This window comes from Anomaloglossus baeobatrachus, chromosome 1, assembly GCF_048569485.1.
Source record: "Anomaloglossus baeobatrachus isolate aAnoBae1 chromosome 1, aAnoBae1.hap1, whole genome shotgun sequence".
NCBI lineage: Eukaryota > Metazoa > Chordata > Amphibia > Anura > Aromobatidae > Anomaloglossus > Anomaloglossus baeobatrachus.
The window spans coordinates 538,221,135-538,235,564 of NC_134353.1; the positions used below are offsets into that span (position 1 = coordinate 538,221,135).

The 14,430-nt window shown below is 47.8% G+C and overlaps 1 protein-coding gene across 1 annotated transcript in view; it reads right to left on the reverse strand.

Annotated features, from left to right (window-relative positions):
- WDR64 (WD repeat domain 64) overlaps positions 1–14,430 on the reverse strand; it is a 202,158-nt gene that overhangs the window by 132,387 nt on the left and 55,341 nt on the right. Inside the window, exon 11 of the mRNA XM_075350352.1 lies at positions 4,155–4,281. Within this exon, the coding sequence (XP_075206467.1) occupies positions 4,155–4,281 (127 nt within the window). The remainder of the gene's footprint in view (positions 1–4,154; positions 4,282–14,430) is intronic.

The window sequence follows — 14,430 nt, forward strand, 5'->3', positions numbered from 1 at the left end:
TAAGCTCTACATCAGCCTTGCTCTGGTCAGTCTCCACAATGACAGGTATGGGGAGGCTGTTCACAATCTCCACATCGATCACTTCCTGGTTGGTCCCCAAAATACCAGGTGTGGGGAGGCTGTCCTCAAGCTCCACCTCGACCTCTCCCTGGTCGGTCCTTAGGTCCAACTGCACACATGCCAGAGGGACGTCTGAGCGCTGGCCCTCAGCCAGGGTGATGGATAATTGGGAATCTGGTAAAGGGTCTTCTGGGGAAACAATAACTGGGCTAACCAGAGTGATGGAAGATCCAATGTCTCGAAGTCCCTGAGCCTGTATATCACCGACCTTGACCGTCTGGATGTGGGGATGGAGGTTGGCTGGTGTACAGTGTCCGGCCTGCCGTAGGGTGTGGACTGGATAAACCACTTCTTCAGCTATTGGTGTTTCTTGGGAGTAGCATTCCTCAGGTCTCGTTGGTTCATCTCGGCATATGTTGACTGGTTGGACTGGCAGATGGGCTCCAAGCATGCGGCCTCTTTGTTTTGGTTCAGCTTCTGCTGGGTAGTGGGACCATCCTTCTCGACCGGCTGGTGATAGCAGTACGGCAGCTGGAATCCCATAAACATATTCCATAACCCAAGCCCTCTCTTCTCTTGAGGATCTAGGCCCCAATGCATCCAACAACGCTGTGGCTTGGGCCAATTTGGACAAAGTTGATTTCCGATTGTCACTAGATCCATGATGTGGCACATAGTTTAAATCCTCAGGGTCAATATCGGCGGGATCCTCATCGTCCTCTGCATCATTCTGGGCATCCCAACGGACTAATTTCTGGATCAAGGCTGACCGAGTCTCAGCGTTCCAGTAGATAATCTTTCGCCTCTGGCACATATCCTGTAGCATCCATTTACTGCAGCGGTCGTAACTCCTCTCTTGTCCTTGTCCCATGGCTGAGCTGGTGGGGTTGGACATGGCAGCGTCCGAAACCTGAATGCCTCCCCTGTGGCCTGCTGGGTATGCTTATGTGCCTCCCTGGTTGTTGAGCCCTGGACGGTATCCGAAAACACCAGTCCGCTGCAGCTCCCCTGGGTAAACCAGGCTGAGTAGTATCCCACTGCTGCCATCAATTGTGGAGACACGGGACTCAGTGGGCGCTCTCGTCCACTAAAACCCGCCGCCTTTAGAAAGACAGCGTGGCTCAGGGCTCATCCCAACTGAACGCCGGCCTCCCTAACCGTGGGCGTAACACTACTCAGACAACACAAGGTGAGGGAACCACAATAATTAGACTTTATTGGATCCCCAAACAATTAACGGCACATAACGCATAACCAGCAAAACACACAAACGTAACAGGCAACAGAGTCTCACCCTTCCGCTGGCTCACCAGGGATTTAGAATGTCCATGCCTCACAGGTTCCAAGCTGTCTGAGGTCTGCAAAGTCTGCAACAGGTGACTGAACTGTCCCAACCTGAGTGTCCTCCTTAGGTAGTCCTGGTTTGATGTTAAAATCCTGGCAGCCGGAGTCGAAATCCCTAGGCTGTGGATATGGTCTCCAACCGGATCCGGAGTCCCTAGATTGAAGCCATAAGATGTCCTGATCCTCCAGTCAGCTCCAAAGAGCTTAGACTGAATCCATCAACCATCAACAACCCCTGGTGGCTTAAAGAAGTCCTTTTTATAGCCACAACCTTCCCCTTGGATACACTGCGTCCTCATCGATTGGTTGGACAAGATTGCTTCTCCCATTGGAGGAATTTCAAGCTGCATGGACAATGTTCATTTAAATGATGTGCTTAGAAAGGCTGAGGGTGTACATGTAAACTGGGAGTCACTGACTAGACAATGGCTACTAAGGTAATTACATTATCAATACACAACTACAATACAATGGTTACTGGAAATGTCTGGAGAACAATAGTCTAGCTTTCAGTGGCCAACACAATTACATTGAGTCAACAAGAGTCTTGTAAAAACAATGAGGGACTTCTCCCCCATCTATAGACAATCTATCATGCTGTCTGGCTGGATTTTAAGAAACGTTAACCCATGAGAGTCCATGTCGTCACACCCGCGTCACCTTCATACGGGACGGGACACAACACCAACAGCGTGGTCCCCGAAATGCTTTAGGCTACGGGGAACCGTATGTCAGCGCAAGGAGGAAGGTCTCACACATTTCCACAGACACCGGTGATTGCCTCTGATTCACCCGGGACCGGCTGGAGTCCATCCATGGCAGCGGAGAGCGACACCTTCAGGGCACCTTAAGAACTATGAGTAAACGGAACTTTGAACCGCAGCCCCCTGTGTCGTCCTTGTCATTACCAGCGCCATCGCCCCGCGCTTCGGCGCCATCAGCCATCCCCATTGTCCTCATCCTCCCTGGGGCTCGCTCTACCTGTGGGGAGCTGAACTATCTGAGCTGTGTTACCATCAGCCCCAGAGGAGAGCAACATCTCGCAATGGCAGCTAACCCCTGGTCGCACACCACAGGTGGCGCTGCAAAGCATCCCCCATTCCTATCCAACACGGCCCCTGGAAGAGGAAAAGTCACAGAAAGGGTCGGCGGCAGAGGAGGCCGAGACCCCAGTCACCACTGCAACCGGTGACACGCTTCCCAGAGACCCTTCACCCTTTTTCCATCCCCGTTTACACCGGACATCTTGCACCTGTTTGTTTGTTATTTACATGTAGCCGACGGGGCCATGGAGCCAGGTCAGGTCAATCACAGCAAAACCCCAGAAAACCACTGGCCTGGTGACGACTAACCCCTTAGGACCCGTGAGGTGCTACAGAAGCACCAGAGGAGATCTCTGTGTTCAACATTCCTACTCGTAGTTCCAGGTGCACAGTAGACAGTGTACAGATTCAGACAGGGCCCTTTCAGCAACGGACCACAACATCAAACGACTTTGGAGGTGTTAGACAGAAATGTGATACCAATCAGAACAGCTTCTGCACTTCCGATCATGCGCAGTGCCCCACTCTGAAGCCAGGATGCTTACACCCAGCTGCAGAGGCTGAATCTGAGTGAACAAAACCGTGAGCATGTGCAAGAATTCCAGGAGCTGGCTGTGACACTGGCTTGTGGAAATCATGTTATCACTCCCACAGTGGTGTGACAACATGGAAAGAGGGCTGACTAGTTTAAGAGTACCGTCACACTTTAGCGATGCACCAGCGATCCCACCAGCGATCTGACCTGGTCAGGATCGCTGGTGCGTCGCTACATGGTCACTAGTGAGCTGTCAATCAGGCAGATCTCACCAGTGACCAGCCCCCAGCCAGCAGCGACGCGTGGAAGCGACGCTGCACTTGGTAACTAAGGTAAATATCGGTTAACCAAGGGCTTGGTTACCCGATATTTATGTTGGTTACAGCGCACACCGCTTAGCGCTGGCTCTCTGCACTCCTAGCCACAGTACACATCGGGTTAATAAGCAAACATTTGCTTATTTACCTGATGTGTAACTCCGGCTACGTGTGTAGGGAGCAGGGAGTCGGCACTGGCAGCGTGAGAGCGGCGGACGCTGGTAACGAAGGTAAATATTGGGTAACCAAGGAAAGGGCTTCCCTTGGTTACCCGATATTTACGTTGGTTACAGCTTACCGCAGGCTGCCAGATGCCGGCTCCCTGCACGTTCAGATTGTTGCTCTCTCGCTGTCACACACAGCGATGTGTGCTTCACAGAGGGGGAACAACGTCAAAAAAATGAACCAGCACTGTGTGTAACGAGCAGCAATTCCACAGCAGGGGCCAGATCGCTGCTCAGTGTCACACACAGTGAGATCGCTAATGAGGTCACTGCTGCGTCACAAAAACCGTGACTCAGCAGCGATCTCGATAGCGATCTCGCTATGTGTGAAGCACCCCTAAGGAAGTTAATGCCTCATTAAGTCAAAGCCGTAATTAGCATAGGAAAGCAGAATTTCTAAATCCTTTTGTTAATCATTGAGTTAAGTGAATACCATTATACAGGGCCAGTTAGGGAGGGAATTTAGTCATACAGATGTGACTGCTGCTGGGTTGAAAGAGATAGGGGACCTGACAAGTTCCCTTTAAAGAACTACAATTGGTTAAAAAAGTGTGGTCCACTGGCTTTTAGACAATTTTTAGATGTGTATCCTTATTTCCATCAATCTATTCACTTAATATATACCTCTTACCAGTGATAAGTCTAAGATGCTTATTATCAAAGATCATGGAGTTTATTCGCCTTTCACAAGGTCCCTGTTGTGTATCAGAAAATACTTGCAGTAATGAAAGAGTGTATATATCCCAAACTCTGAATCCCTGAAATACAAAAAACGTACAAACATATTTGCAATAATACTTTGTTTTCTGTGTAAAGCAGGAACAATGAGGCTGCCAGCAGTGAGACTCCTTATCTCATTATCCGTTTATCAATCAGGCCTGGATTGGCAATCTGCCAAAATACTAATCTAGAAATGTTGGCTGCAGGCCCCATATTGCGACCACTAGCCCATTAAATCTTGTAGATACTGGCACTGTGTGGCCTTGCGTTCTCATGCACAGGGTCTCACAACTCCGCTGTGCACACACATGCCTGCTATGATCTGACAATGAGCCAGTACCAGGGTGAGAATGTTTTTACGAGGGCTAAGTTCATGCTTTGCTGTCCTGAAATCAGCGCCTGGTTCTGGACACGATGTAGACCAGGGGTCTCAAACTTGGCTGGGTGTATGGGCCGCACAGAGGAAAAAAAATAATTTGGGGGGCCGCATTCTTTCCAGGACCTACCTTGTCCCCTTCCTATAGTAATGTGCCCATCCTATAGTAATGTCCCCAGCCTTGTCCCCATCCTATAGTCATGTTCCCACCTTGTCCCTATCCTATGGTCATGTGCCCACCTTGTCCCTATCCTATAGTCATGTGCAGACCTTGTCCCTATCCTATAGTCATATGCCCACCTTGTCTCTATCCTATAGTAATGTGCCCATCCTATAGTAATGTGCCCACCTGGTCCCCATCCTGTAGTAATGGGTGGGGGGGCCAGTGGCGCTATAATATACTGATCGCTCTCCTCAGCTTCCACAGATGCCAGAGTGAAGCTGAGGGGAGCTGTCTCCGGCCCCAGATCCACGGTGATTGGAGAGATCAGTCACAAGGCCGTTCTCTCCAATCAGAGCTGGCGGCGAGTGAAACAGAGGTCACCCAGCTCCAGCCAATGATCAGTGCTATAGCTGCACTGATCATGGCTGGATTTCAATGTTTCAACCATTTTCAATGGCTAAAACATTACAGTGGCTGTGATTGGCTGAGTGGCGTTCGTCAGTCAATCACAGCCTCCGTAGGTCCGAGGAGGAGACACCACCCCTCCTGAGGTCCTATCCTCCCCGAATCTAAGGTATTTGCAAAGCGATCGCAGCCACCGGGGCCGCGATTTCGCCATGACGCACTGGGTACGTCATGGGTCCTTAAGTACCAGGGAGCCATGATGTACCCAGTACGTCATAGGTCACTAAGTGGTTAATGTGCCGTCCTTCACATGCACACACAAAATAAAAAAAACAAAACATTCTTCTCACCTGTCTAGCGTTCCCTCGGCTGCCTCATCTCTGCTTCTTGCTGTCTGCAAGCCCGTGGCCCTGTTTACTATCATGGCCAATGCAGCCCCCATCAGCTATTTATGTCAGATGAATGGTTTGCCGGCGCTGCGCGTGCAGAGTCAGGCTGTGCATGCACAACATTTCCAATGCAGCTTTGGAGGAATAGTTGTGCACAGAGCACTTGACTCTGAGTGCTCAGCGCCGGCAAAATATTCATCTCACATAAAGCGCAGACAGTGGCTGCGGCCCCTGCAGCGGCCGCGATAGTCAACAGTGGCACGGGCCTGGGGGCCACACGAAGTAGCCTGAGGGGCCGCATGTGGCCCATGGGCCGCATGTTTGAGACCTCTGATGTAGACCATCATCTTCCTTCCATCTTTCCTGGTTCAGTCTTAAAGGGGTGTTCCTAATTCCAAGATCCTATTGCAATATGTAGTAAGTGTAGTAGTAATAATAATAATATTAACAAATACCTCCAATTAGAAATGTAGTAAAGTTTTCCTATTATAGTCATGTCTCTTACCTCATGTGCAGGGCAGTGCAGCTTAGGTGTCCATGGTTATGTCCACTCATAGTGACAGTTAGTTGCTTGTGGTCATAACCATGGATATGTAGCACCCCTGAATCCATCAGGGAGCTACAAGGTACTGCATCCCCACCAGGATGAAGGGCCTACCCCCAGGGACCCAGAAGACCAGTGCCAGTAACAACAAAAACATCCAATTTAATCCCTGTTTTTCCCCAAAATTCCGACAAGACTGGTACCAGACTAGGGTTGGACCCATAGATGGCCACTTAGAGGTGGAGCCGATCCAGTCCAGTAGACGACCAGGTGGGAGGGGAAGACAGTGGACAGTCAGACAGCAGTCTGCAGGAGTCGGTGACAGGGAGAGGAAGTGAGCAGACGCACTGACAGAAGTGTGACAGTGACCTGAGGGACCAGACGTTCGGTTGCCGGGGGAGTATGGTGGAGTACTCCCGGAACCACAGCACTAACGAGGTACAGAATCCTAGGTCAGGCAAACGCTCTAAACAGACCTGATAATCTGTGCACAGTGAGGGGACCATGAAGGACCTCACTGACCTTGAAGTCAGGAACTCAGTAGCAATGGGAGAACCAGGGAACAGGACCAGAGACTCCGACCTCACAGAGTTCACACTACTATTCTATTTCTTCATATGTTCATGGCAGTAATGCAGATTCCATTTTTCATACTTTCACTCTTACATATAGCTATTGGATTTTTCATGACAGTATTCCCACAGCAGTTTCTGCTTTTCATATATTCCCCTTACATAGTCACTGGTGTGCATACCTTCTCTCCATATAGTGTAGATTTTTTAGGTTTTTGCACCCAGTTCAGACTCAGAATTGGTGTTCCAGACGTTATTTCTTGATTGATTTGTAGTTTTTCGTTTGTGAACCCGGCCCCACTCACACCTATTGCCAGTCCACATTATATGCATATATAGCCTGGGTCTCAGCTTCCCACACACGGTAAGTTTTTTAACTGCATGAGAGGACACACACAAGCTAGGGACCCCAACGTAGAGAAATACTTTGGCGTAGTGTTGGGGCTCTATTGCATTGATCAATTCAATAGCTAAATTTCTCTTTATTCATATGTTCATGGCAGTAATGCAGATTCCATTTTTCACATATTCACTCTTGCATATAGCTATTGGATTTTTCATGACAGTATTCCCACAGCAGTTTCTGCTTTTCATATATTCCCCTTACATAGTCACTGGTGTGCATACCTTATCTCCATATAGTGTAGATTTTTTAGGTTTTTGCACCCAGTTCAGACTCAGAATTGGTGTTCCAGACGTTATTTCTTGATTGATTTGTAGTTTTTCGTTTGTGAACCCGGCCCCACTCACACCTATTGCCAGTCCACATTATATGCATATATAGCCTGGGTCTCAGCTTCCCATACACGGTAAGTTTTTTAACTGCATGAGAGGACACACACAAGCTAGGGACCCCAACATAGAGAAATACTTTGGCGTAGTGTTGGGGCTCTGTTGCATTGATCAATTCAATAGCTAAATTTCTCTTTATTCATATGTTCATGGCAGTAATGCAGATTCCATTTTTCATACTTTCACTCTTACATATAGCTATTGGATTTTTCATGTCAGTATTCACACAGCAGTTTCTGCTTTCCATATATTCCCCTTACATAGTCACTGGTGTGCATACCTTCCTCTCCATGTAGAGTTCACACTACCGTCATACAGACTGCTGTTAAGAGACTACCTCAGGTGATCAGTTTCCAGCTTACTGTGAGTAAAGGAACCAGTTACACTGCAACCCCTTGTGTGGCCTACCTTCTTTCAACACCCATCTACATCACCTATCCTCTGGGGCCTGGCCCTGCTTGCGGAGGGCCTAACATCCAGGCTGCCACTAACACCAGCCCCAGTTGTGAGAACTGTGCAGTGGTGGCTCCATCTACATAGACCGCAAACCCGCAAGTGGCGTCACGTGATGAACTTTCATTTAAATTCCCATGTAAATATCCCCCTTTTAAAAAGCACCCAGGGCATGGAACCAGGCAACGGCCACCAAGTGACATTTCCCCAGTTATACACCGCCCGGGACCGAGTACCCCATAACCCTGGGCGACACAGATACCTAAACTGCGATGCCCTCCACATGAGGTAAGAGACATAGATAAATCAAGAGAACTATACATTTCTAATTGGAGGTATTTACAAATGTTATTATTATTATTACACCTGCTACATATTGGAATAGGATCTTTGAGATGGAAATACCCTTTTATTATGAAGCCTTTGGTATGTTTAACTTTACTTTTAATCCAACAAGGTGATTATTAAAGAGGTTTAAAGGAAATATAATCCAGTGTAAACCCTTTGGCATAGATATAGTACCTGTTTTTTCTTAACCTATTTAAAGTTTTTTTCTAAGTTTGAACAGTTTTATTCTTTGTCCTCCATATACATTTTTGCTCTACTTTTGGCTCAAATGTGTCTCCCTAACCTTCTCACCAGTGATTGACTGGTGGCCTTGAATTTGCATGTAACGTGTTTTTCCAAAACTAAGACTCTGTCTTATACTTTTTTTGACTAGAAAAAAGCACTAGGGCTTATTTTCAGGTAGGTCTTATTCTTGGGGAAGCTCAGTTCAGGACCCTCCCCCCCCCATTTCCATGAAAATAATACTGATCAGGGCCCAGACATCTTCATGGCCCCCAGCCCCAGGTCCTCCTGTGATCTTCAGTGGGCGCTCCCAGCAAGTATGTTGCACATCGTCCTCTCCTGCTTCTGGCCAACACACTGACATATATCAGATGGCATGCACACACACACATGCGTACACATACACACTCACCACATCTAGCGGTACAGAATGCTTCTGGCTAGCAGGGGTTTTGCACAGCTTCTAGCTTCCCAGTTGCAGAACAAAATTCACAGAGCAGATTACTTGGGATAACAAGCTCTTTACTTCTGAAAGCATGAGGTAAAAATATGCAGTCATAGAGCATTGCATCAAGAAGAGAACGTGAAGCCAAAAAAAAGAAGCAACAAGACACTTTTTTACAATACAGTGAGTAAGGAAACCGCACATTGCCATCTACTGTTAGATCAACATAAAGTCCTCCTTTACACAAATAAAGAAGTCCTTGTCTGTTGCACATACCAACACCCTTTCTCAACAGTTAGGACTTATTCAGTTAAGCCTAATTTCATCATTAGTCTCTGATGTCTTTCAGCATTCAATGCCTTTGTGAAAATATCTGCTGTCATATCTTCAGTTGGACAATATTCTAATTCCCGGATTCCTTGTTCCTGGTGATCCCTCAAGAAATGATACTTCACATCAATGTGCTTGGTTCTTGGGTTAACTCTTTCCATCTGAGCAAGAAAAAGACATCCTTGATTGTCCTCCTTTATTTTTGTTGGTTCCAACTGTGGTTATCCTAGGTCTGTTAGCAATTGTCTTAACCATAGAACTTCTTGACTCGCATGTGCTGCTGCAACATACAGTCATATGAAAAAGTTTGGGCACCCCTATTAATGTTAACCTTTTTTCTTTATAACAATTTGGGTTTTTGCAACAGCTATTTCAGTTTCATATATCTAATAACTGATGGACTGAGCAATATTTCTGGATTGAAATGAGATTTATTGTACTAACAGAAAATGTGCAATCCGCATTTAAACAAAATTTGACCGGTGCAAAAGTATGGGCACCTCAACATAAAACTGACATTAATATTTTGTAGATCCTCCTTTTGCAAAAATAACAGCCTCTAGTCGCTTCCTGTAGATTTTAACAAGTTCCTGGATCCTGGATGAAGGTATATTTGACCATTCCTGTTTACAAAACAATTCCAGTTCAGTTAAGTTTGATGGTCACCGAGCATGGACAGCACGCTTCAAATCATCCCATTTCAATGATATTCAGGTCTGGGGACTGGGATGGCCATTCCAGAACATTGTAATTGTTCCTCTGCATGAATGCCTGAGTAGATTTGGAGCGGTGTTTTGAATCCTTGTCTTGCAGAAATATCCATCCCCTGTGTAACTTTCAACTTCATCACTGATTCTTGCACATTATTGTCAAGAATCTGCTGATACTGAGTTGAATCCATGCGACCCTCAACTTTAACAAGATTCCCGGTGCCGGCATTGGCCACACAGCCCCAAAGCATGATGGAACCTCCACCAAATTTTACTGTGGGTAGCAAGTGCTTTTCTTGGAATGCCGTGTTTTTTTGCCTCCATGCATAACGCCTTTTTGTATGACCAAACTCAATCTTTGTTTCATCAATCCAGAGGACCTACTTCCAAAATGTAACTAGCTAGTCCAATGTGCTTTTGCATACCCCAGGCGACTGTTTGTGGCGTGCTTGCAGAAATGGCTTCTTTCGCATCACTCTCCCATACAGCTTCTCCTTCTGCAACGTGCGTTGTATTGTTGACTGATGCACATTGACACCATCTGCAGCAAGATGAAGCTGCAGATCTTTGGGGGTGGTCTGTGGATTGTCCTTGACTGTTCTCACCATTCTTCTTCTCTGCCTTTCTGATATTTTTCTTGGCCTGACACTTCTGGGCTTAACAATAACTGTACCTGTGTTCTTCCATTTCCTTACTATGTTCCTCACAGTTGAAACTGACAGTTTAAATCTCTAAGATAACTTTTTGTATCCTTCCCCTGAACAACTATGTTGAATAATCTTTGTTTTCAGATCATTTGAGAGTTGTTTTAAGGAGCCCATGATGCCACACTACATAGGAGATTCAAATAGGAGAACAACTTGCAAGTGGCCACCTTAAATACCTTTTCTCATGATTGGATACACCTGCCTATGAAGTCCAAAGCTCAATGAGGTTTCAAAACCAATTTAGTACTTTAGTAAGTCAGTAAAAAGTAGGTAGGAGTGTTCAAATCAAGAAATTGATAAGGGTGGCCATACTTTTGCACAGGTCAAATTTTGTTTAAATGCGGATTGAACATTTTCTGTTAGTACAATGAACCTCATTTCAATCCAGAAATATTACTCAGTCCATCAGTTATGTGTGCGCGCAATCTAATGTGTGTGGGTGTGTGTTCCACTACATGTTGTCCCATTCTGCGTTCGGTGAGCATGATTGCAGGCTCTTCTTTCTTCTCTCTTTTGGGGGTGTTTGCTTTCTATAAAGAAGCGTCCTGCAGTATTCTTTAACATTTTAGCTGCGTGGACACGTCATTATTGAATCACAACTAGGGCTTATTTTCGGGCTAGGGCTTAGATTTAAGCCTTATGCCAAAAATGCAGAAAATTCCTGCTTGGGCTTATTTTTGGGGCAGGGCTTATTTTTGGAAAAACACAGTATACATGGCAGCCACCAAGAAGTTGGGATAGCATTCCCCTAGTAAAAACAGCATTAACAAATTTATGATCCTTCACTTTTCATTATTAGGCTTAATTAATCAAATGGCTAATGAATAATGTAATATTTAAGTATAACCTTGGGTGGTTATTTTAACAGGTGCTTGGTTGTCATATGAAGGCTAGAACAGGTTTCTGCTACAACCTAGTAAATGACAATCGAGGATCGCAGATAAAGCCATGCAATTTCGGTGACAGTTTTGGGCACAAATCTGCATTCCATAAATGTGAATAGAGGTTCCACAATTGTAGAAAGAAAAGATAAATTCAGCTGAGTGCTAATGTGACGCCCTGGCACCCCCGGGTGGTCACACATAGAATAGGCCCCACACAACACCATCCCTCACCAGGTTACATCATGCCAACAAAAACCCTAGTCACCCCCCCCCAGGGAAGGAAAGGCACACCAGTGGGTGGGACCAGGAGGATGGTGAACGCCCACCTAGGGATCTGGAGAACCCGGGGTGGGAAAAGCAGTAGTTGAAAGTTGTAGTCCAAGTGGAAAGGTGTGAGTCTAGTGGAGGGGAGTAGTTTAGAGGGGAAAGTGAAGTGGAAGACAGAAAGGAAAGGCATCGGGGTTGGAGCTCCGGCGTACTGGCTAGGTGGCAGACGGGGTCTGTGTCTGTCAGGAGACGGGAAGACGGCTGCTGGAGATACGAGGTGGACCGGGACAGGGTAGCAGCCCACCGGTACCTACACCGGAGAACCGACCCGGAAACCATGCACGGAGGAGGTACTTGGACCCTGAAGCTAGGAACGGAACCAACGGTCTAGCTAATTAACCAATTGAGGACAGGATTATAGGTCCTGTCCCAACCAAAGTCCCAAAAGCAGACAACAGCCCACCGCGGGGGATAGGGCATCCGCCAGGGCCTGGTAGATGCCAAGAGCCAGCGTCAGCAGGCAAGGCTCCCAACAAAAGTACCGGGAGCGGACTTCCGTGTTCCATACTGGGAAGTTCACAAAAGAAAGTGACACAGACTATCAACCCGGGTGAGGGACCAGAATACACCCGGCCGCGGTGGCAGGCCACTGACACCTTGGTTTACCGATTGGATTTGTGTGATTCATTGACTGTGAGTACACCAATATTCCCCGGTCTGACTGGGCGCGCCAGCCCCTGCAATCACCATCCTCAGCACAGAGACAATGGGCCCCGGGGCATCCATCCCTACCCACGGAGGGGTTAATATACAGCTGCCATCCCAACGCCCCCGGGTACCCCATAACAGCAGCGGTGGTGCTACATCTCACCACACACAGTGGGTGGCGTCACAGAGTGATTACAGTAAATCCAGTACAAATACGTCTCCCCTTTTATTCGAAGTGTCCGCGCGACCCCCGGGTCCGGAAGATCTCTTGAGCCACCCTGCAGATCCGGATTCGAGCAGCCCGGCTGCTGGCACGGGGGTGGCACACCTCGAAACCTGGCATCACGAACAGGATTGTAACCCATCCACCTACCTGGTGGAAGTGCGCCTTGTTCTGGACAGTCAGCGATCTGAGAGAGGCCGGTCGCAGCCAGCAGTGACAGTATCCAGATGAGCGAAGCCCCTGAGCAGGAAGAAGCGGAGCACGGAACGAGTGCCCCGTACTGGGAGCGGCAAAAGCAGCAGCTGAAGGTCAAAATCGCTGCCCGAGAAAAGCGGAATACAGAAGTGTTAACCTGCACCTATCGGGAGAAGGACAATCTACGGCAGGCAACCTTCCGGGTGTGGGGCCCGACCTACCAAGGACAGGTCCGGCATTTCAACCCCCAAAAAGGATGAGGCTTCATTTATGAGCCGGGCATGGATGCCGAAATCTTTGTTTCCCGGAGGATGTTGCCCCCAACCTGCCTACGGGTCACCCGGATCGAGACCTGGAGCCAGGAGAGCGGGTTTCCTACACCCGACACTGCGGAGAGAGGAGGTGGTTCACCCTAGACGTAAGGAAGTGGGTGAAGATTGGTGGAAAGTTGTGCTTCCACCCCCCTCCGCCATTTCCAACTACAGATGATGAGTAAGGTAGCGGTTCCCGGCTACCCCAGTTGTATACCCCGTTGACGTTTTACAGTTTTAATATGGACTATGGCTTTTGGACTGGAAAAGCCAACCCAAGAACTTTTGGGTCTTGTAAATATACCCATATCCACATTCTTGTTCAGGACCTACGCAGCCTCTGGAGAGGCTGATTGGAGGAAGGGCCTGCGGTGGAGTAGGCTGAGGCCCAGTCACTACTGCAACCGGTGACTACCCTCCAGGCCAGGGGTCCCCGGACTATGGGACCCTTGACAAGGACTGCCGGGTAAGGAACTTTTTACCCGGCCCGTGTGGGCGTCACCTGGACCCGTTCCTGGACTTGGGAAAAGGGGTGTGCATCAGTTTTAGCAGTGGCACCAGGGAACAGGTTGTTTTGGGTGGCGCAATGAGAAGGTGGTCCGGTCCATTCCGTTCCGGTTTTTGCAGCGTTTAAGAATTTTGCCTCCCGTAAAGAGAAGAAATGTTTAAATGTTATTATACTTGTTATCCCTTTTACATTCCACAGTTGCTGAAAAATAAACGTTGGTGGTCGGACAGCCCACGGACGGTATGTATTAAGCCTAGGGGGAATGTCACGCCCTGGCACCGCCAGGTGGTCACACATAGAATAGGCCCCCGCACAACACCATCCCTCACCAGGTTAAATCATGCCAACAAAAACCCTAGTCACCCTCCCCAGGGAAGGAAAGGCACACCAGTGGACGGGACCAGACGGATGGAGAACGCCCACCTAGGGGTCTGGAGAACACTAACACTAACGGTGATTTATTTGTGCAAAAACAAACAGTGCACAGAAGACGTTAATGCGTTTCTGGCTTGACGCCCTTAATCATAATCGTTATTATTAAGGGCGTCAAGCCAGAAACGCGTTAACGTCTTCTGTGCACTGTTTGTTTTTGCACAAATAAATCACCGTTAGCACTCAGCTGGATTCATCTTTTC